A 23,917-nucleotide genomic window follows, 5' to 3' on the forward strand; every position below is an offset into this window, starting at 1 on the left:
CACAGAGAGAGATCTGGACCAGATAGTGTGCGAGATAGCGGAGGAAAAGTCCGCCCTTGCTCGCAAAAGATTGTCACGCGCAATCCAGACAGCAAAGATTATGCAGATAGCGCCGTCGAGACATAGAATTCGCGGTGGCGACCGGTATCCGAGTTTCAACCCATGAGCGGGTTGAAGTCGTTTGGGGTGCGGGAAAGCTGAGTCCTCGTACATTGGCATATGAAATTGGAGAGTCGCACTGTGGTCGTATCGACGTGCTTTGGCCGCCGAAACTCGAATGTGCATAATTGTGTTTTCATGTTTCCAATCTCCGCAAGTACATTCACAGACACCGGACATCAATGCTATATGACGCGGAACTCAAGAAAGATTGAGCTATGAAGAGTTCCGGTATGGGTTATCGCCCGAGAGGTGCAAAAGTGAGGAATCGAGAAATCCCCTATGTGAAGTTAGGTGCAATCATGATGATCGCGAGCCACCTGGGAACTTGAGGATCTAATGAGAAAACACCTCCTCACAACACCTATTTGAGGAGTAGGCGATTTGATAAATAAAGAATTGGTTCGTTTCGAGGACTGAAACTTCTTTTACGCGAGGGGAAGAGTGTAAGGAAGTGAATGTCTCTAGAAATACCAGAATTGTACTTCATCCAGGATCGACTAATTGTCGAAAGTTAACCCTTTGTGGGAGTTGAGTAATGTCCAAAGCACAAAAAGTGCCTTGGAGTTGAGTCGCGAGAGCCAAAAATGAGGCAAACTGGGCATCATTGGAGCTGATGTGCTCTCCGGATCGGTCTCTGCAGGTGAGGACCGGTTCCCTGGCTGGCGAGCGGGAGTCTGATGCACCGGTCCTGCAGGGGAGACGGTTCCCGAACGTGGTCCAGCGAGAGTGCCAAAGATGGCTAGTCCTGAAGATCGAGCTCTCGGGGACGGTCTCCCTAGGTGAGGACCGTTCTCGGGGAGAGACCGGTCCGAACGCGTGCGCCAGAGGGAAGCTCTCGGGACCGGTCAAGTCGGGCGGAGACGTCCTCCGCGCGAAACGCCCAGTAAGGGCAGTGCACAAGGATGAAAGATTGAGGGGCGTTTATGAAAAAATGGCCTTTATTTGAGTGGCTGAGCGCCTCTCTCTCCGCTCACACTTCTTCATTTCATCTCGTCCTCACTTCTCATTTCTCTCTTGCTCCTCTACTTCTAGGAAGATAAGAAGGAAAAAAAACAAAGATAAGGAGAGAAGGGAAAGAAGAGGAGAAAAGGAAGGAAAAGAATGAAGGAGATCAAGAGGAAGCTTCGAGCACCTCCATCCCTCCCCTCTTCCCATTGGTGACTTAGAGGTAAGCTACTAAACCCTACTCTTAGACTGTAGGGTTTTGGGTTTTAGCTTTGGAATGGGTCAAATGAACCTAAGCTACTTCTAAATAAGATCAAATCCGAAAGAATCTAGGGATTTATGGGTGGTTTGGCTATATGCAAACTAAGGCTCCAAAATGGGGTTTTTGTAAAATATGAGATTGTCTCATTTGAAAGCCTTGGAAAGCCTATGATTAGGTCCCAAAACGCGGGAGCGAAGTCGATTTCGCATCGCGAACCAACGTGAAGTTCTCGGCAAATCGGGGCCGGGATAGTTTGATTTGGCGAGGAGGCTAAAGCCCTTTTCGTAAAGCTCGGCCAGAGAGATTTCCGAAACCTGCTACATCCGATTAAAGGTGGGGGTGTGTCATCCGAAACTTTCGAACTCCTTTCTATGTCTTAGATTGCATTTAATTCTCAATCTCTTCACATGTGCATTGTAGGATTGCATAGTAGTTCCATTCTTATGCTTTCTAGATTTGATAATAGTGTACTTTGATACGCGTTAATTTAGATAGGTGAGATTAGGTCAGACGTGAATCCTACGGTGGCGTAGAAAGAGGAATGAACCCGATGGGGTATTGATCATCATAGAAATGTAGTGTTTGTTAAAGAACAACAGTGGCATCCAAACATTGAATGATAACGAGTGGCATTGCATAATGTCTGGGAAATCGAAGATTCGCGATAGTGTTGACGAACCTAGTGTAAGGCGCCTCACATCGAAAGGATTCGATTGGGTTATTATTCTATGTTGTTTAGAGCCTCCTCATTGGAGAGGATTGGATTGGTGATAGACCCTAGTCCAGGTGTCTCGATGGAGAGGGATGGATTCTAGCTCAATGTCTGCGTTATGGGTGCATCGCCATCCAATCCCACATGGAGGGGATGTCGTCGGTACTCCGGAGTGTCGCGCGATAGACGCACTTGGAGTCCGGACTCACATGGAGGCGCGCAGACAGTCCGGGCTTGGGTGGACATGGACTCCTCCCGCACTTTGGGATTTGAAGGTGAGTCATGGGCGGGCCCTAGGCCTCGCCACAGATTGTGTAAATGGAAAAGTTACTGAATGGTCATTGAACATTGCTATTCGGAACATGGATCGAATTTGTTAGCATGATAGCAAACCTTATTATATGAGCATGCATTTCATAGTATGATATATGGGCATAGTAGCATATTTTTCACTACTACTGGGCATTAAGCTTTCAGATACATATCTATCTATCTATCTATTCTGTTGTTACTTGTGGCCACTTGGACCTAGGGGGAGATCGCAGAGTCGGTGGCCGAGCCCACTGGAACTATGGAAGATATTCTCACCCCACTCTATTGTTCTAGTGGTGAGGTTCAGGGCTGCAGAGAGAGGACCCCGGGCAGGGCGTCGCACCCGATACAAGTGAGGCCGGTGGTAGTATAGTAGCTTTCCTTTTGGCCATTAGTCACTAATTATACGAGAGAGAGATTTATTGTAGGTGAGGATTTGGAGAGCTAAGTATTTTGGAAAATGAAAAATATAGTAAAGAATGCAATATTGTAATAGTTAGTAAAGTACCTCTTTTTTCACTCGTATATCTTGTGGATTATGCCCTCTTGTTGTTGGCCGTTTGTGCCTCGTTGAATGTATTGTTTAGAGTTTAAAGTCGCTGGGTAAATGTCTTGTAGCACATTCCTGTTGAGGGGGGGGGGGGGGGGGGGTGGAGCCTTAGGCCGGACAGGGAGGTGCTGTCCGTTCGACGGTCTGTCGCCGCGGCCGAATCGTGCCAAATTGGTAGCGATTTCAGGGCGGGGCGTGACATTCCATGTCAGCGACATGATGTCGTTGAGATATTGTACCCTGGACTATAGCTAGCATTGCCATTATTGCTCTTCGTAACATGCTGCGTGGGGGTCAGCGCGCCCCGCAAGCCGCGTTCCGGACACGTGGCCTGAGTTGAGCTACCAATGTCAGGGACATGACTGTGTGAGATTGGTACTATGGAGCTTATGGCTTGCAGCATTGTGCGCGCTCGCACACGATTGCGGGGTTCACTCCCCCCCCAGCCAGCACTCCCGAACAGGCTAGCGACAGATGCTCGCAAATGTACGAGTGAGCGCCGAAATGGAACGCCGAGTGGGGAAGGCTCATTCCTAGAGTGGGGATGTTGACTACCGACGCGGGCCATTAGGCACGGCGCGGCTTGAACTTACCTTGGTAAAGTCCGTTGGAAAATTGGGTTAATGTCAAAGTACTTTAACTTAGCTGGACAGGTAGTACAGTTACTATTAATGTCTTGGTTATAGTGGAACCTATTAAATGAACAAGACTAGAAGGTTGACATCTAATGTGAACCTTAGTGATGAATAATAGAAGTTGACATCATGATTGTTTACAACATAATGAATGAACATTAATGTCTTTGTTCTTGCTAATGAAAAGGTAATTACATGATATCATCTGTAATTTCAGTAAACGTGCAATTATCTTGCATAACGATCTGGTTATATGTTTGTGTTAAATGTGTCAAGTAATATGATTGATAGAATCTATCATAAATTGGTACCTGCAACTATTGATGGTATACTGTTATTGTGACAATTTTAGCATGAGTAGTTTTACTTTCATCTCTAGTTGCATGTAAATTATTATTTGCATTATCTGCATTACTTGTTACTATATCGCTATCTACTCAGCCATAGTTGACTATGTGGTGTACTTCGCCACTCATCCGCGGCTTACGCCACTGGGAACATTGTTTATATAGTTCTCACGCCCTCTTTGTTGTTGGCTTTACCAGAGCCTTCCTACCGCGGGAAAGGCAGGGTTCTTGGCGAGGTCTGCGGCTAACCGCTAGAGCCTTATGGACGGTCGATAGATGACTCCACAATTATGTAGTTTAGTATAGAGATGTATATTAAGTTTTTGTAAATTGTACTTTGTTCCTTATTTCCCTGTAATTAACGGTTTGGATGTACAGTTTAACTTACAAGTCTTGCTCTGATTATCTGTAGAATTTATGCTTTTACTATAATGGTTTGTAGACGCTCTTGGTGTAACTGAGTTTGGTGTACACCGGGTCTGGTGGCACGAGCGAATCGATATGCTTACGCTGTCTCGGAGCGTGAGCATGGCTTCCCAATATCTATCATAAACATCTAGTCAAGGGTATTCTACATGCAGAAAGGAAAGCTACTATACTAGGGCTCATCTTAGGGCGCTATGGCCCTTGCGCGGCGATCCCGCCGGCTCGCCTCTGTGTGTACTGTACCCCAAACACAACGGGTGAAAACTATATAAATATAGTTTCCCAGTGGGTTTCTGACCGGCCGACGCCGACGGTTTTCCCACTAGGTCTAAACTGCAACATAGATAGAGAGATAGATATATATCATAGAACGAACCGCACTACTCTATCATTAGCCATCAATGATAATAATGAATGCCAACAAAACTACTAATCATACTAGTATCAATGTATGAAGTATATAAAGGTGGGCATAGCATGAAAAATCTACACATAAACACTATGTCTACTCAAGGTAATAATCAAGTCTACTATGCATTTCATATTTATTACCCAATCTACTTGGTTGACCGTAGGTTAACCTCGACTCGCTCACTCGTCAATCTCATAGTGAGGAGGAGCTTGCACTCGCAACACCGAGACCGTCTGCGGACAAACTATCTCTGCCCCTTAAGTGAATACTCCGGAGACTCGTGCTTCGATGGAGCGACCACACGACAATAGCAAAACAGACTAGGAGTATGATCCAACGCTCTCAAGAGGATACCTGTCTACTAGGGTCAATGTGCCCTGCTCGGCACAGTCAATGATCACTATAATCAATGTGGGACCGTTTACTTATCCCTAGGTTCATGTTCAAATTCACTTACAGCAGACTCCACAATGCCAACTCGTTCGAATCATTGTAGTATTTTCTACAATTGACCATCCCCGTAAGTTTAGTGTCTCTACCTACACTAAGTCAAATGCCACTACTAGCTATGTCCAGTTCGCTCTTTATACCGGCTATAGATCTATGCCATAAGACCAATCCTCTATTCTACCTCTAGCTAGGCTGTTCAATCTCATAAGTACACTACTAAAGCAAGCATACAAGGAAAAGAAAATATACATTTATTAAATCCTATAAATGCAATATGAAATCAACACATATGTAACTGACATTAAAAAGAAACCCGATGTTCCGGGAACGACACCCCCCACCTCTTGAGGGTATAAGATTCTAGAAATGTGCCGTCGCGTCCCCCTACGGCGAAGCCTCGGTCTTCTTGTCCCAAAGGGGTGCTCAACGCTTATCTGCCGATAGTTTCTTGACCCGCTCGATACAGAATCGAATTTCCGACTTCCGCCCCACGCGTTTCGTTACCTACACTTGGGTTCACAAGGCACATTCAATAGATCAATCCCATATACTTTACAAAAAAACCCTATCTTGGTGTCCCTAGGTTAGCATCAAGCTAAAACACATGCTCAAAACCCTAGATTCTAGCTCAATCGCTTCATCCAGGCGTAGGGATCCATTGGTCACCATCCAAGGTGCTAAAACCCAACCCCAAATCTCACAAGCTAGGGTTATGAGCTTACTCTAGGTTAGCCTTAAAAGGAAGAAAGAAGAGGATGAAGGGAGTTCAACTTCCTTTTGTTGATACTCATTCTTCTTCTTCCCTTTTTTCTTCCTTCTTTTCTTCTCCCTTTCTTCTTCTTCTTCTTCCCTTCTCTTTTCCTTTCGTAGAGAGAAGAGCAAGAAGAAATGTGGGGGATGAGAGGGAAATGGGGCGAGAGAGAGAGAGGGTCCCCATGCTTAATATTGTAACAATATCCCAAAGGCCCCTCACTCTTTTTATCTCTGGTGCAACCGCCCTTAGGTGTTCTGCGCGCAGAGGGACCGTCTCCCCGACCTTGGGACTGGTCCCTCCCGAGCTTCAGCTCGGGTCACGCGTATATGGAGTCCGTCTCTATCCAGAGAGACCGTCCTCGGAGACCGTTCCTCCGCAAGAGACCGGTTCCCGAGAACTGGAATCTCAGGACTTAGCCAATTTGCTTTCCCTCGTGGATGCGTTCGGGACGCGTTCCCTTCCCTTGCTAGGGACCGGTTGCCTCAAGCAACCCCACGACATCAGCTGATGAGACCGGTCCCTCCCTGCCAGGGACCGGTCCCCGAGAGTAATTTTGCTCCAGTGTGAGTTTTGCACTATTGCTCTCGTGGACTTATTCCAATGCACCTTTGGTGATTTTAACATCTTTAGCTTTTCCAAAGCTTACCAACACGACCCTTGGTCGGTTTTACATGAAGTCTAACTCTCGTATTTCGAGAATTCACTTCCTCACACTCTCCCTGCCAGGGACCGGTCCCAGAGGACCTTCTCCAATTCACGCGTTCGGGAACCGGTCTCCCTAGCTGTAATATACCGAAAATTCAGAAAATAAATATCGAATTTTAGTCAAATTGACCAAAGTGCGAGGACGGTACACTTCGGAAAGTCCGAAGGTGTTAAAATGATTAAAAGTGAATTACGGGAGGTTTTCGAGAGCTAAAGGATCAAAAATCTGCATTCTGCAGTTTTGAGCTCTCGGGGACCGGTCCCTAGTGGGAGAGACCGGTCCCCGAACGCGTATGAAATGAGACAGCTGAAAAATTGGCTAAGTCCCTCAGAACCAGCTCTCGAGAACCGGTCCCTCCCCGAGAGACCGGTCCCACCAGAGGGAGACCGGTCGCATTGCGCGCAGCAACTCTGGTTGCGCTGGGATAGCTCTCGGAGACCGGTCCCTAGTCGGGGAGACCGGTCCCCGAGCCCGAAATCTGCCCAGTCCAAGCAGTTGAATAAGATGAAAGTTGAGTGGTTTATTAGCAATTATGCAACCCAATAGCTATGTTATGAGGGCTAATGAGATTTTCTCTCATTCTCACCCTCTCACACCCTCTCATCTCTCTTTCTCTCTCTAGAAGACAAAGAAGGAGAAGAAGAAGAGGAGGAAAAGGAAGGAAACGAAGAAAAAGAAAGTGGAGAAGAAGCTATTGAAGTGAAGCAACTTCATCTTCTTCCTCTCTAGAGCAAGAAAGGAGCAAGCTTAGAGGTAAGCCTTGCCCCTTCTCATGTTAAATTCCAAACTAGGGTTTGGATTAGAGTAAAGATGGTTTTTATAGAACCTTTAGAGCATTTGAAGCTTTTCTTGTGCTTCTTTAGAGATCAAAACCAAGAAATGGGGGTAATGAGTAAAGCTTGAAGGTGGGCTTGACCCCTCTCATGGTAGAATCCAAACTAGGGTTTGGATTGAATTAAAGATGGTTTAGATGGACTCTTTAGAGTAGAATGAAGTTACTTTTGCTTCTCTTTGAGATCAAACCCTAGGTTTGATGAATGCTATGGAGCTAGGGCACCAAATTGGGGCTTTTGCTCATGGGGATTTCTAAGTGCAATTGACCCTCTAGAAACCTAATTGGGGGTATTTCCGACGCGTTGGTGCGCTCGGATTAACATTCCGAAGAACCAATGAAAAGATATGAGCAAAATGACCTATTAGGGCTTCGTTTTGCCGCAGGTAAAGAACGAGAAGTCTAAAAATCCCAAGAAAATCGTCGGAGCACCTAAAGAGACCTACAAGGTGGGTGGTGCTTCTCAAACTCATTGAACTTCTCTCTATGCCTAATGTGTCATTCAATTGAGCATATGTTACATAATTGTTGCATGCATTTTAGGGTAAAGTGATGATGAAAATGTAATAATGCATGATTGTAAGTACAACTTGCATAATATGATGAATGAGAATTATGTAAACGCCGAAAACCCTATGTGTATGCATGAGAGAAAAGTGAGCACCCAAAGTGAGCAAAAGAACAGAGTGACACAATGACATAGATCGAGTGGCATTCGATAAAGCTAATGTGAAATGACACTAGAGATAGTGTGAGGTAAAGAACCAATATAATGTAAAGAATGATGAAATGACAATGCTTAAAGTTAACATAATGTGGGAAGTAAAGAACATGAAGTGCTAGAGGTAGCCAAAAATAAAGAATTGTAAAGAATGTGTTCGCATGAGTTTGCAACAAAAGTGATGAAAGAACACTAGAGCTAGTGTAAAGTCAAGATTGAACTTATAAATCCTTTGAGTTAAGGATATGATCATACTTGCTATGAGTTCCGTGCTCGAGGGCGGTCGCTCCCCCTCGGGCGATGCGCTCCGGAGTTATGCATCACGGGTTGGAGTAAACCCGAAGGACGGTCCTAGCGGGTGAGTTCCTGCGATGATGGACTTAATGTGAAGCAAGTTAATGTGGCGAAACCCCCGGGTTAGCCTTGAGATTAAAGAGTAAAGAACAAAGAGCAAAGAACAAAGTGTAAAGTGTAAAGTGTAAAGAACGAAAGAACTTGCATAATCTGCATATGTTTAATGTTGAGCATACTCCTTACTTTATTGTTCAGGCATATTAGCATCATGTATAGATTGGTTACTATATGAAGCTTATTCTTTCTATTATGTCTGAGTTAGTCCTAGTGGGAAAGTCGGTGATGTTGGGGCCGAACCCACTGGGAACTTTGTTGTAGTTCTCACCCCACTATTTCCACAGAGCCGGGGCCGAGCGAGCCGGCGAGCGACCGAGGTAAAGGTATCGCGCCTTAGACAGAGGCCACCAGAGTTGAGTTGGGTTTACATTTTGATAGTGGCTACCCTATATTCATCTTTTGTATTTGATGACTAGTAATGTAAAGAAAAGAATGTAATGTGTATTTTGAGGTAAATGTGATGTAAGAAAGAAATGATGAAATGACATGTAAGGAATTCGAAAATGAACAAGATGAATGCAATGTATATGATCAAAAACGAATCATAGTACAAATGAATGTTTAGTTTTCCTTTCTTTCACTAATGGCTATTGCTTACCCTCGTGTAAGCCGTTTGTGTATGTTTCCGCTAGTGCATTTCTTGTTTGAATTTGTACATGTGATGAGCCTTGGGCGGATAGGGAAAACTCTGTCCGTCCGGCGTCTGTTTGACGTGCTCGGGTCGGGCCAAATTGGTATCGGTCCCGGGGCGTGACACTGGCCCAGGGACCGGTTGCCTCGCGCGTCGATGCAACCACCAGCCGGTGGGACCGATCCCTCCCTGCCAGGGACCGGTCCCCGAGAGCAATTTCTGCCAAGTGTAGATTTTGCATAACTTGCTCTCGCGGACTCCATTGCAATGCACTTTTGGTGCATTTGACTTCTTCGGCTTTTACGAAGCACTCCCACTCGACAATTAGTCGATTTTGAGCGAAGTCTAACTCTCGCATTTTGAGAATTCATCTCCTTGCACCAACTCCTTCACGGAGTTATCGGCTAAATAAACCGATTACGTCGGTTTCCATGGTGGACCAACGGTCACCAACACCACGTAGGCCTACCACCTAAACCTGTCGCAACTACGCATAGCGTCTCTCGCTTGCAACGTAGACCTAATCATCATTTTCGGGCGAAATTCTCACTTGGGAATTCGCACACACTCCAAACAGGAGCAACCAAGACCCCAAACCACGCCAAGTCCTCGGGTTGGGTCACCACACACTCGGTGTGTCCTCGATCTCACGATCTAACACGTGACATTCCACGTACTCGGGTCTAAGCTCGGACTATCGTCCTGACCAAAACTCTCCGCCCTACCTATAGGTATCGGGCCGCTGTCTCTCACAGCTGACTGCGCCTGCCAAATAGGCCCAGGCTCCACAGTCCACGAATGGTCCGGGCACGAATCGTCCCCAAGCACTACCCGTCAACATCGTCCTATACGACATGCTCTACAGAGCTACACACTCTATCGGCTCCTAGGCACCTAGTGCGAGCCACCAGCCCTCACGAGTGATCCATGGCCCACTTCACACTTAGCCCTGCCAAAGTGCTACTGCCAATTCACTCGACCGGCTGAATCAAAACCGCACTTCACGAGTATCTATACTCGAGCGCTCTATGCCTCTACGACGTCTCACACGAAGTCCAGCATCAGGGAGCTTAGCCCATGCGCACCGGCCACACGAGCAACAACTCGTCCACCTCAATTCGAGGTACTACTAGGCCCACAGGCCAAACTTGGCCTCAACCAACCGCTCTCTCAACAGTGATTCTACTTTCACTGTTCGATCTACCGAAACAATATCCGAGATGCTCAGGCCGCTCAGGTATTCGCAACGTCACGGCGCAACTCTCGCAATTCGATACTCATTGCCTTGAGAGTCGCTCCACCATTTCATGTTCACTACGAGTCCCATTCTTCGTCCAAGAACCATCCCTAGCGATTTGCTAGTACCACTTGGCTCTCTACCTGCTCCAGCAGGCGTTACACTCTCATGATGCAAGCATGCTCAGGTGCCTACCGACCCGTCCACTCGGTCCCTACTATGCAATATGTAATTAGTAGGTGCTGCTCATATAATAAATGCATGCAATGCATCAACTCGAGATTACGCAAAAGCATATGCTTATTTAATTAACTCATACCTGCTACGGCATCATCGGTGGCAGCAGGTCCATCAACCTGGGTCGCATATCCCTGGCCACTTGGTGCTCGCCGCGAACCCTCCGGTTGCATCGTCCTCAACGGCCGCTCCCCCGACCATGCCGCAGGTGGCACACCTGCAGGCTGTCCCAGAGAGGAATGGGCCGTCGCCGGCATCAAGGCCTGGCTCTCACCTTGCGGGCACTCGTCCCGCATATGGCCGGGCTGTCCACAACGGATACACCGTCCATCACGCAGCGCACATCGCCGCGCCTGGTAGGAACCGCCACAAATCACACATCCGGAGGAGGATCGGGTAGAGGATGACCTCGAGCGATGTCTGGAACTTGACTGACCACCCAAACCACTCGATAATGGCCCCGCCCCTCCTCGCTCATGCCTACGAGATTCGCGCTCCTCACGCACGAAAGTCTCACCATGCTCTACCCACAAAGCCCGATCGAACACCTCCGCAAAGGTTGTGAGCTGGAAGATTTGCACCCTCCTATAAATCTCCGGTCGGAGTCCACGCAGGAACCAATCGGCCTTATCCCCGTCATCCCGTACCACATCCGGGACACAATTCACGATGCGGGAAAATTCCCGTTCATATTCCCTCACAGAGCAGTCTCCTTACCGCAGCTTCCTAAACTTGTCCCGAAGCTTTCTCCTTTCAGTGTCGGGGAAGTACGTAGAAAACACTAATCCCCGAAATTTATCCCACGCCATAGGAGGAAGACTGGGCGATCGATCCCGTCGAATACCTTTCCACCGCGCCTTTGCTGATTGCTTCAAGCAATGCACAGCTAGGGGCACCTTGTCTCGCTCCAAGGTGTATAGCTCCTCAAAGAGCGTTTCCATGGAGTCAATCCACATCTCCACGATCCACGGATCGACATTCTCTCCATCGAAGGTAGGCGGATCAAATTTCTTGAAAGTCATTAGGGCCGCCAAAGTCCGTTCTTTCTCCGCCTCCAATTCCACAGAACCAGGGGCCACCGCCCCCGAATCCATCGCGACTCCTGTCGGTACACGGCACGCTGCTACAAGCACAGCCGCCGCAGCTGTCGTGTCAACAATTCATGGAGCTCCTTGATCTGCTCCTCCTGTCGCTGCACTACGCCCATGAGCGTATTCAATTGCTCGCGGAGCATCGGGTCTCCGCTCGCCTCAGCTTGCCCAGGAACACCACTTGTCCCTTCCCGCGCCGATCTGGATGAGGATCGCCTACGCGGTGCCATCGCTTCCTGAAACACGACAACTCGATTAGCTCGACCAACTTGGGTCGAACACGAGACCACTAACAACGGCTCAAAAGCCAATCAGACGAAAGTCACGCGAGGGCATCTATTCTCATCACTAGGTTTCATGTTGTCGTACGCCAACATAAACATCCTCGGCTGAGAATAAATCACACCTCAAGTCTACCTCTAATATTCGTCTTAGAGGTTTACGACACAACCCAATCCATTAATCTTTCGCCACAAATCATAAGTCCTCGTCTCTCACAAGCCTTATTCTCCTATGGTTTACTATCCTAGGTCTCCTAGGTCCGACTAAACCATTTCCCATTCTCTACTTTATGCTCTGATACCACTTTACCTGTCACGCCGCGCGACCAACCGCCAATTTGAACTGGGTCGCGGCGCCGACGACAGACCGCCGAACGGACCGGGGTTTCCCCTGTACGCGGACAGAGTCTCCCCCGTACGTTCTAGGCGTCGCAACAAGTACAATACAAAGGTTCCAACCAGGAACAGTACTCAGCAAACAGAATTGCATCAGGAAAGTATCAATCAACATAAACACATCCTATGATATTACATCCATTCATTTTACATCACAATTCCATTACATTCAACTTCCAATACAATTAAGTTATTACAACATTTATTTATTACAATTTGATACATTTGCTTGCTTTCATTTTCTATACCCCTAAGCTACGTCGATGGGGTACTGTTAGCTCTGGTCTCTGGGGGTAGGGCGCTATCTATAGAGCTACGCCCTTGCCTCGCGCCGCCGCGCCGCTCACGTGCGAACCTGTAAAACTCCAAAACAATGTGGGGTGAGAACCAACTCCATGGTTCCCAGTGGGTACGGCCACCCAAGGGAGGAGCTCGACCAACAGTCCAAGGGAGGCAAATACAAGTTAGTCCAATAAACAGATAGATATGTATATCATAAATGCAACTAACTTTACCTTACTTTGCCTCACAACTGCAATGATGCCATGCTATATGCAACAGGAATATATGCAACTTGAATATATGCAACAACTAGTAGAATTATTAATTCTACGATCAATCTTGCTAATCTTAGCTCATGTCATCCAACTCTAAGGTTTCTACTACCTTAGGTTTAACACATTTACCACTAGCCCTCAAGGTTCTATCTACCTTATTCCAGCTAGCCACCCGACTCGGCCTCGAGTCAATCAACTGCTGATAATCCGCGCTCTGCCCGGCTCGAGGTGAAGAACCCTGTCACAACGCACCTCAGCCTGCAGGCCAAGAACCACATCGCCCAACGGTTCGCCCGAAGGTTCGTGCACCGTGGTCAGGGATCCGCCAGTGGGAGAGGAAACATCGCCGCATACACCCATAGCCAAGATCCCCGATAGGGAGAGGATCATGCCGCGTACACCCTAGCGCTCTCTGTTCTTGCTTAGTCATAATCCTCAAAGTTCTTTCCGGTGGGAGAGGAACATCGCCGCATACACCCGCGGTCCAAGAACTATTGAGTTCACAAGTACTGGGATTCCGGAATCGACTTCACAAGTCAAGGGTCCATATCCAACCCTATACTATTGACCTATCTAGGTCCAATGCACTTTCCACCCTAGGTCCAACTGACTCTAGGTCTAATGCCTCGATGTCACAACCTAGGTTTACTTTAACTCTAGGTTCAGTTCTCAACCTATATTCTTTAACACTAGGTTAGATGCCACTCGTTATTTATCCTAAGTTCAACAATACTAGGTTCGATGTCATCTATGTTCGACCTATGTTTACTAACACTAGGTTAATGCCACTCGATCTACTTGATATCCGACTTGTCATATCAAGTCCATATGCACATGCATCTTATCTAACATGCTCACATGATGTTACATGCACCTAGCATTCATTCCAATGCACACATACATATCACTTGCATTATCACTAGCATGTATTCTATATCATATCATTTTACATGGATCTACTTAGCATTTGCATCATATTATTAACATGCATTGACTACATGAATCAACCACATGCTTTATTTACATTTATATGCATCATCTATATGCCTCATTTACATTCATATGCATCAACATAGATTCTTAATCATCTTGGACATAAAGGGCGACCTAGTCGCTTCGGAAAACACAACCCACCTTAACTCGCATTCCGATTGCTCGTCGACACTTGCAATCGGCCTCCCGCGGCACTCGGCACCCGTTTGGGCCCGATCTCACAGTTGCTCTCCAAGGGCGCGTCGCTTTGCCGTTTCAAGTGCTAACGATCTTCGCCTCGCCGTTACGATGCTTGAGACCCGATTTCACGATTTATGGACGTCGCCTCGGTCCTCCAGGCGGAAACGAAGCTCCAAGCATCCGTTTCTTCAATATCTTTGCAACGGCTCGTCGGATTGCCGAACCGTCTTCGCCGACGTGTTTCGTTACCTATCAATTAGGTTTACAGAGGGTTATTTGAGATCAAACCCATCTATTTACAAAAATTCCATTTTTGAGCCCTAGTTTGCGACTATGGCAAAAACCACCAAATACCTTAACGAATTAGGTATCATTCATCTAGATAGCATGCTAGGATTCCTCTAAATCCATTTATAAGGTATTTAAACCAAACCCTACAAATCTACCATGGATGAGCAAGGAGGTTACCTCCAAAAGCTTGCTCCAAAGTGAAGAAGAAGAAGATGATGGTGATGATAGTCCCTCCAAGCTTCTTCTCCTCCCTTTTCTTCTTTCTCTCCTTCTCTTTCCTCTTCTTCTTCTCTTCTTCTTCTTTCGTTTAGAGAGAGAGAGGGAGGGGTTTGGGGTTGAAACGGTGATGGAAAAGAGAGAGAGGTGTTCTAACCCTCTCTATACACTTAACCCATGCCATAATTGCATATAAGTCCCTCAACAATGCCTCTCTTGCAACAGCCCGAACTGGGCATTTTTAGGGATCGGGGACCGGTCTCTACATGAGGGACCGGTCCCTGAGAGACCGGTCTCTCTGCCTGGGACCGGTCTCAGAGAGACCTCCAGCCCAGACTTAGCCAATTTTCAGCTTCGTCCGTTTTCGCTCCGTTTTCGTCCGTTTGACCTCCGATTCGTCTCAAATCGAACCGAGACTCTCCAAACATATTTTCAAACATGTTTTCATCATCTTTCCATCCTCGCTAATGCCGGATTTAGCTCACGGCCCAATTTAGCCTTTCGGGTTCCGTTTCCGCACCTACGCGCACCGAAACGCCCGATAGCTCTCGAACTTCACCGAACTTCACCGGAACCATTCAAATAGCTCTCCAATCGAATGTACACCATAACTTCATGATTTTAGAAGTTCGGTACCGGATCTCTTTCTATATCTATGTCACTTTATTTGCATCCTAATATCACAGAAAGGTGGGGGGTGCTGTCCGGAAACACCGGATCTCTTTCTATATCTATGTCACTTTATTTGACCATCTTGTATCATTGCATTCTTGCATATAGGGTAGCTTATTTATGTGTGCTTAATTGAATTGCATTTAAATGCTAAAAGAACTTGTGAATGATGAAGCACCACGAGGACTTGTATGTGTGAACCCTATGTGCATGTGAATGCGAGAAAAGACTTGGACAATAGTAAACAAATGTGACATTGACATTAGTGACCAGATTAGCACCGTGATTGTTAATGACTAAACAAGGTTTAAGGCATTAGGGCCATTGCGGCATTAGGGCCATTGCGGCTTTATACATTGAGACAGGTTTGGCAAGACTTCCTCAAATTGAGAATTGGATTGTACTCACACTAGCTATGGCTTGAGGAAGGTAGCTCCTCCTCAAGCAGTGTACTCCGGAGTGTAGACACCACGGGGAGAGGCCCCGTCATTTGTTCCCTCGGGTGGTAGTGCTAGTAGCCTCCCCCGATAGACGGGAATTGTAGTTTGTGAGATTCGAGGTGAACCAGGAGTACCTCGGGATGATTGGGTAAAGGCCAATAGAAAAGAAAATGAATGACAAAAGACGTGCATGCATAATTATCATGATTATGGATTATCTATCTGTTGACAGTTGTTTTGCAGGCATTGTATTAGTAATTGCATTAGATGGTTCGATATCTATTTTTATTGAAATACATATGCCTAAAATAGACTTAGTGGGTGAATCGGCGCGGTCGGCGGCCGAACCCACTGGGAACTTCGTTCTAGTTCTCATTACCACTAACCCTGCAAATCCATGCGCGAGCGGGGCGGCGGAGGATCGAGGCAAGGGTATCGCGCGTAGATAACGGCCTCGGAGTTTATAGGCATACCCTTTGTACCTTCAACTTTTGTATGTTGAACCAGTAATGTAAAAATGATGTAAATCATGTATTTTGGTTAAAGGAAACATGATGTAAATGAATGGACAAGATGAATGCCAATGTAATGGTTTACTTGTGTTTGATACAAATGTAATCAAATGACTTGTATGTTGAATGCTTAAATAGTTTCGATGCTTTCACTTGTGGTGTTGTTGTTGTTGTTTGCCCTCGTGCAAACCTTGTATATCTTGCAATCTCTTCTTGACTTGCTTGTAATATACATGTCGATTGAACCTTGAGCGGACAGGGGAGGTACTGTCCTTTCGGCGTCTGTTATGTGCTCGAATCTGACCAAATTGGCGGAGCTCGGGACGTGACAGAAAGGATGGTGTGTTTATGTTGTATATTTTACGCTAGATAAAAATAGGAGCAGCAAATGTCACTTTCCTTTGCATGAATACAAACAAAACTATATCATTATTTATTAGCTATATTATGTATCCACCAAACGAATACTTGTTTGGTCTAGTGAGTGGGACTTGAGACTTAAAAAAATAGCTGTAAATTTTTTTAAAAAACATTTGTTGTTGCTGTAGAAATACAAAAACAGGATCTTTTTTTATGTCCACTCGGTTCCTGTTAATATTTTGAAGAAATGAATAAATACTATTCTTTCTACCAAAATGTTCTACATCTGAACAGGGCTCAAAAGCTTACTCCAGAGTGTTGTTAAGACACCTACCGTCTCTAGAGCAAATGAAAAAAAGCTTGATGGTTGATATCCGAGATCCAAATTTGAATTCTAGTAAATTCATATTTTCAGCTAAATTTATTTTTAAATGATATAATCGAAGCGAATAACATGCTATCCGTCTCTCGAAAAGGAGAGTTGTTATGACTCTACTTTATTTTCATTTCATGGATCTGTAGTTTAAAAAATTACACTCGACTGTTCTTAGTTTAATTTTTTACATCACCTCAGAAGTTACTACCATCACGGATGATAGGAAAATAATATCTTGTACAAACTATAAGACTTTACAATATAGAAAAAAAAAAAATTATAATTGACATGTACAATATAGATTTTTTTTTTATCATCTTGTCTAATTGAACATCGTCACGATGAATCAATAATAAATCGCTGTATAGTTAAATGCAACCAACAAAGTAAAATGTGCTTAACCATAGAGCGGAAAAAAAAAAAAAAAACACCAGAAATTTCAAAATAGCGGAGAAAAATAAAGAGAGAACTTCAAATACTACCATTCATATGATTTCACACTTTCTCACTTTAGTACATGTAGTTTAAAATGTATCAATTTCGTACCATATGATTTTATTTTTATTTTTTTATTATCGATTCTACTAATTTTTTTTATTAAATCAATGACAAAGTTAAAACTAAAAAGTATTAAAGTGAATATTCAATAAAGCTAGATAGGATATCTGAAATTTTTTGCATATAATTTAATAAAATATTGACGAAAAAACTGACGAAAAGATGAAAATGAAACAAGTAGAAACTAACATGATACACTTTAAACCACAGGACATGGCACTAAAGTGAGCAAGTGGGAAACCACGGGGATGGTATTTGAAGGTTACCCAAAAAGAAAAGAAAAACCACTCTTGGGTAGCTCATCATAAGTATTGGTTTCTCTATAAAATAACTAGTTCGCATAGTATTGCAAAAGCAAGCAATACAACTTGTTGGTAGTAAACTTGATATTTTTTGGATAGTGAGAAGCAGGGATTTAAACTTAGCCTAATATTATATCAACATTACATTTACCTATTTCATTGGAGTGTCCTTTTTGTTTACATTTAGAAATAATTCATTCTCTCTCAGCAGGAGAGAATGATACAAGAAGAGTCACAAAATCTACCTGTTATAAGTAGCACCTTTTCCTTTTTACAAGACTAGGCAAGTATAGGAGTAGGTTTTGTTCCTCAATAATTTCACCTTGTGAGGGGCATAATAGTGACAAAGAGAAAAGATGTACATGAAAAACCTACTGAAGAAAATGTACAACCACCAGGAGAGAGAGAGACCTTAATTGAATCAATTAGAGAGGGTGGGGGTCACACTTTCAACTGCTAGTTTGAAGCAATAGCTGAGGTTGCGACCTCTCGACGCTCTGAGGGCCGGAGAGTTTCTGAAGCGACCGGTACTGAAGGCGTACGCTTTCTCCGCTATCGAGGATCTTGAGAAGATACCTGTGGAAATTAGTTGCTAATAAGATTCATTGCTGAAGGATTTGAATGTCTCCGAAACTTCTAATTAGCATTAATTCTTCTTTATTTTAATTAATTTGCAGGGAAAGAGTTGTTTACTTCATTAATTCCACCTACCATCTAGGATTCAACTAAAGGTAAAGAGAACATCCATTATTACAAGCCTGCAGATTCAAATAAACCAAATTTCACCTTTTTCTTGATCAGTGCATTTTAATCCTAAATTTTTACAAGCTCTTCAAAGCCAGCAATTCAACAGCAAGCACTTAAATATTTTGCTCAATAAAAATAATGCAAGTTCGCTCACAAAAATAGAAAGGTGGATCTAAGCAAATTTACCAGCCATTCAAGCATTGAGATGTGATCACAGCTTCCCTACCAACAAATTTGTCGGGTGTCCTCCTGTTTCCCTGCGTACTACATATCGTCAAAACTTTCATCTTTTAAGCCCCATGGAGATTCTTTTTGTAATTTCCCTAAAAAAGGCAATATTTTTGTAACATAATTTGATCGGGACTTCATGAGTAAGCTTCTATTTTACCTTGATCAAGACTTTCTCGCTCACGGCAAAAGGATACTGAACTCCTTTTAGTTGCCTATGACTGTCCGCATCAGCTGCCACCTCACCATTTTCCTGATGATTATATAAAGCAAAGATACTTAACATGCACCCCAGAGAATTTATCTTTGAATTTTCATATACACCCTTCGAGAGCTTGACTTCTTGCATCTATACCCCTTGTACCAACAAAGTTTTCCTCTTTAGAAAAGCTTTTTCTACGCATAATCAACTTCTTCCCATAAATTTGCTGACTTCAAAAACTAAAGGGTATCAATACTTTTCTAATGTTCTTACACTTTTAAGGGGAACATATGGATACTCAGATTTTGCAGATTTTACAGGCGTACGCATAGATGATTTTGTGGACATATGTGTAGAAGTCATATGCAAAAGCTCCCAAGAAAGATATAGAAACAAATAGTCCAAGAGAAATGGGAGCTAGAGTTAGTAAGCTATAATACTTTGCTGAGCCTCTTTAGTGCATCCATTTGTTCGCCCGCTTCTTTCCTGCGCTTCCTGAGAGCAGCATTATGGAAGAGCCTCCTATCATCTTCCATCTTTACTGCGACAGCTGCTGCTCTCAAAGCTTTAAGAAAACAAAACAACCTAGATGTCAATAGTCATCAGAAATAATAATAATAAGGTGAAGTTATACTTGAAAACTACACAAGGTTAGTGAATACCATAGTTGGGAATCAAGGAGTCGGCTTCTATTTCTGCATGGCAGAGACTACATCTGGCCTGATTGAAAAGAGACAAAAAAATTATTAATTACGAATGTAATATAAATAGATAGTATTAGCACTTGACACATATCCAAGGACATATTTAGAAATAAGCACTTCAAAGAACTGGAGGGGAAAAAAAAATTATCTTCATATTTAACAGAATGGACAGAATAGCAAAGATTATATCCACCTTATCTATGACTTGCTTCAGCATGTGGCCACCAAAAGAATGCCCACAAGAGACAACCATGGCATCTTCAAGGAATGCCCCACTGAACAATAAAGTGCAGTATACAGATCAATCATTACCTCCATCATGTACAATATAGAAATAAAATTACTTAGCTATTCACGATAAAGAGCTAAAACTAGTACAATATTACAACAACTTCACAGTGATTGCAATTTCAAATACAATATCCAATAGAAACAATTCTGGTATTGTATTGCCTAAAACTATTTAAGAATGTTGAGTCACTCATTGATAATATACAAGTACACAACTAGCTTCAGCCACAAGCACAAGAAGAGAAACAGAGAACTTACGACAGGGGGTCTGAGAGGACACTTCTCAGTGACGGTTCCCTAATAAGATTATTTTGAGCTTCCTGTGATCCAAATACAAAATCACTATAATGAGAAATTCCTACAACAAAAAAAATGAAGAACATATGACAAAAATTCAACAAAGAAAATGATTATTTTCACATGAATAAAACATGAAAATTGCAAGAAATAATCAGATGAAAGTGTTTAATGCATGCTTTGGTGATTATAGCAAGTGATTACTTTCTCAGCAAGTAATTGTTCTTAAAACAAGACAAGCCAAACATAAAAATAACATTTGGAATGAAATCATTGACATAAGTAAAAAGTAGATAAGGCCATGAATCATGGGTACTTGACAACAAATCATATGTTCCCCTATCTTTTTTTTTTAATTTTCTCATCTAAAGTTTTTCATAAAGCTGATTTTCAAATTGAAAGCTTTTCTCTTCCTTTCGGTTCTTCTGCTAGCTTACCTGTTCTTTACCACATGCAGACCAAATTCTTTTCCCTCTTTCTTCATGTTACTACAATATTTTGTTTGTCCATCTATTTATATGGGTGGATTCAACTTCCGTTGTTCCTTCAATCATCAATTACTTCGATGTACGATAAAATGTTCTGACATTGGACAATCAAGATCCTCCAATTCCTTCCACTCCTCCTAAAACATTATCCACAAAGAATTCTGTTTTGGAAAGAAAATGGTGGCATATTTATTGGCAGTACATGTAACCCTGATTTTGTAACATTTAACCAAGCAGATAGAACAACAGATGCATAGATAGATTACATACAACAACCAGAACCTTTTGATACAAGATTTCCCTATTTAATACAATACTCACGTATGTATTTTCCGGATGGTTGCAAATAACATCTTCTTCAGCAGACAAATCATCCATGAACTGGCTCACAGAAATTGGTTGATAGCTTTGTGGGATAACATGACCAGCTGCTGAAATTGGAGAACAATCCAGTATAGCATTGGCTTGAGGCACGAGCCTAAAAGTAAGTGATGCTCTACAAATAAACAGACAGCACAAATAAGATGCTAATCATGTGTACAGCATTCAGCATTCAATATCACATGCATGATGGCTTAGATTAATAATGAGGCAAGGACAGGAAAAAGGTCAAACCTTCCACTGGTCATACATAATGGTAAATGATCAACAACAGTCCGATATGAGGTAGCAGGGCGCAAACCAGCAGTAGCATGACTTAAGGCCTTTCCTGTGAGTAACAATAAGTCTCCTGGACTATCACCCCCATCTGCTAGGTACCAACGACCATTTGGGTCACAAACCTACCAAAGAAGTAACTAACCAAAATGATTCTAAGGAAAATAAACCCAAAAAGAAACAATGGCAGAATTATGTCCAAACATTTTACCGCCCCCCCAAAACAAAGAATGCACCAACAAGGTCGTTCGCATGAATCCACAACGAAATAATGGTAGATACGGATAATAAAGCTTAAAGACCCAAAAAGAAACCAGTTCTTGGAAAAAAAAAAATTCAAAACAAAAGTAGCAGCTATGTACCTGAACTCCAGGGCAGTCGGAGGCAATTAATGTCAGCAAACCCTTTTCAACTTCAGTGCTTGAAGATTTTGCTCCTGCAACAGGCCCTTTGCCATTTTGCAATGAACTGTGAGAATATGACGCAACCAAGACTGACGATGAGACCTCATTAACAGGCAATGGGGTATCATCAAGCAAATGGTTGAAAACACTGCCACACGTAACTCCATCATCAAACAAGAAAAATCAAAACAATAACAATAAATATCCAGGAGCATGAACAGAAAAATAATTTCTTACTCGCTCCGGAGGCGGAGATGTCTTGCTATTGCACATAGAGCAGCACGAGCCGCCTTCCCCAAACTTCTGAAAGTGTCACTCATACAAGGGGGTGACAAGTCTCCATCTTCTAAAGACCTAATACAGTTTCCAACATAAGATAATTCTTTGCCATCGCTACTACGCAAATACATGATACAGCATCAATATACTGAGGAATTTGGGTTTCGTTATCCAGCACATATGCATTTGCTTCATCGAGAAAAAAAAGTCTACAATATTTAGTTCCAGTTTGTGATGATTACTGCTCGAACATGCTTCACATGCACAAATAGCCAAAACTGACAGTTTCTGTGCATGCAAAAGAATTAGCAATTGTTCTCCAATCAGTCCATGGCGACAACCATTGGCATTAAAATCTATATAAAACTAATATCCGAATTGTATTAGGGACAAGGAGGGCCCTTCTCTCCTTAATTGTTATTCTAACCTCTCTGAACCTTCGTACATACAAAAGTGGGAATAGGGTGACCAATGCACTTGATCTAAACATGCCTCATTTTCATAAGTAAATTGACAAGCTAATCGAATTTACCATCACTTCTTTTAGCATTATATTGCACCACTTCAGTAAGTGTAATTTGCATACATATTCCAGAATAGAGAAGAGATAACACAATACAAACCAAAATGAACCAACTTTAAAAAAAATTTAGAAAAATCTCTCTTTTACCTCCCGGCGCGGTATATGTAAACCCCTCGGCTGGGCTTCGCCGAGCCGACGACGCCCCCGCACTGCGCCCTCGCCCTAAAGTACATCCTCGCCGACTCCAGCGCGCACCGGACCACGACCGCGTCGTCGGCCCCGAGCTCGATCACCGCGGCGTTGTGCCGCGTCAGCGACGCCGAGAGCGCCTCCACCGCCCGCTGGTAGGCCCCACCGGGCGCCCCCTCGTACGGCGCGATGTCGGCGAGCCTCACCCTCGCCAGAGGCGGCGGCGGCGGCGGCGGCGCGTGCTCCGCCGCAGGCTCCGGCGGAGGGGGTGGGGCGCGGGGAGGGGTGTGGAGGGGGACAAGGCCGAGGGAGAGGGAGGAGGGGAGGTGAGACTGGAGCGGCGGCGGCGCAGCCGCCGGAGGAGGCGGCGATCGGGAGGGGGGAGGGGCGGAAATCGGCATCGGCGGCGGCGGCGGGGGACGGTGGACGTTCATCGGTCATCGTGCAGGGGACGGGAGCGGCGGGATCGGAGGAGAGAGACTAGGGTTAGGATTTGGGGGGTAATGGGATCCATTACGAGGATCGAGCATTTAGGGTTTTGGCTTTGATCCGTACGTGCAATACGGAGCAGAAGTGGAAGAAGAAAAAGGAGAAAAGCGAGGTCCTTGGCTGCTTCTTCCATTTGGGACGAAATTAGAAACGATGCATTGGACGGGGAATTTTACGTCCAAGGTCCATGTTTTGACTATTAATTATATTTAGGTCCAATTTGGGGTCAAAGTTAAAAAAAAAAAAAATTTGTGAGCCACGATCGTAAGCCCCGTTCTGTTTGATGCGGTCTTGGGTTCGGACTCGGATCCAAGCGAATGACTGTAATTGGACGACCATGATGCTTGGCCTCGAACCCATCAAGAGCTCCACACGTGTGTGTCTCAATTGGATCCGGATCCGGATTTGAAAACTCGAATTCAAATCCACGATTCCGCGGCCGCATCTCTGCG

General features: G+C 44.2%; 1 protein-coding gene across 3 annotated transcripts; it reads right to left on the minus strand.

The window, feature by feature from the left end:
• On the minus strand, positions 18,080-23,601 carry LOC109716751. 3 transcript variants are annotated; one of them, XM_020242305.1, is made up of 12 exons: positions 22,935-23,599; positions 22,223-22,339; positions 21,944-22,049; positions 21,540-21,706; positions 21,246-21,420; positions 20,398-20,459; positions 20,042-20,123; positions 19,807-19,864; positions 19,585-19,709; positions 19,103-19,195; positions 18,901-18,971; positions 18,080-18,543 (listed from the first exon to the last, which is right to left on the minus strand). In XM_020242305.1, the coding sequence occupies exons 1-12, from the start codon at positions 23,408-23,410 to the stop codon at positions 18,417-18,419; spliced, it is 1,659 nt and encodes a 552-aa protein (XP_020097894.1). In that variant the 5' UTR covers positions 23,411-23,599; the 3' UTR covers positions 18,080-18,416. The 3 variants fall into 3 exon arrangements, with proteins under 3 accessions (XP_020097894.1, XP_020097893.1, XP_020097895.1); XM_020242304.1 differs by having other exon boundaries at positions 21,944-22,133; XM_020242306.1 differs by having other exon boundaries at positions 18,401-18,543; positions 18,901-18,978; positions 21,944-22,133; positions 22,935-23,601.

This window comes from Ananas comosus, linkage group 10, assembly GCF_001540865.1.
Source record: "Ananas comosus cultivar F153 linkage group 10, ASM154086v1, whole genome shotgun sequence".
NCBI classification, from domain to species: Eukaryota; Viridiplantae; Streptophyta; class Magnoliopsida; order Poales; family Bromeliaceae; genus Ananas; species Ananas comosus.

Excerpts from the sequence above, each read along its gene's own strand:
- LOC109716751 (XM_020242304.1), bottom strand. The coding sequence starts at position 23,410 with ATGAACGTCCACCGTCCCCCGCCGCCGCCGCCGATGCCGATTTCCGCC. Across the intron at positions 21,421-21,539 it reads TTATGTATGACCAGTGGAAG|AGCATCACTTACTTTTAGGC; the intron begins GTTTGACCTTTT and ends GTTTATTTGTAG. Across the intron at positions 19,865-20,041 it reads TGAAGCAAGTCATAGATAAG|GCCAGATGTAGTCTCTGCCA; the intron begins GTGGATATAATC and ends CTTTTCAATCAG.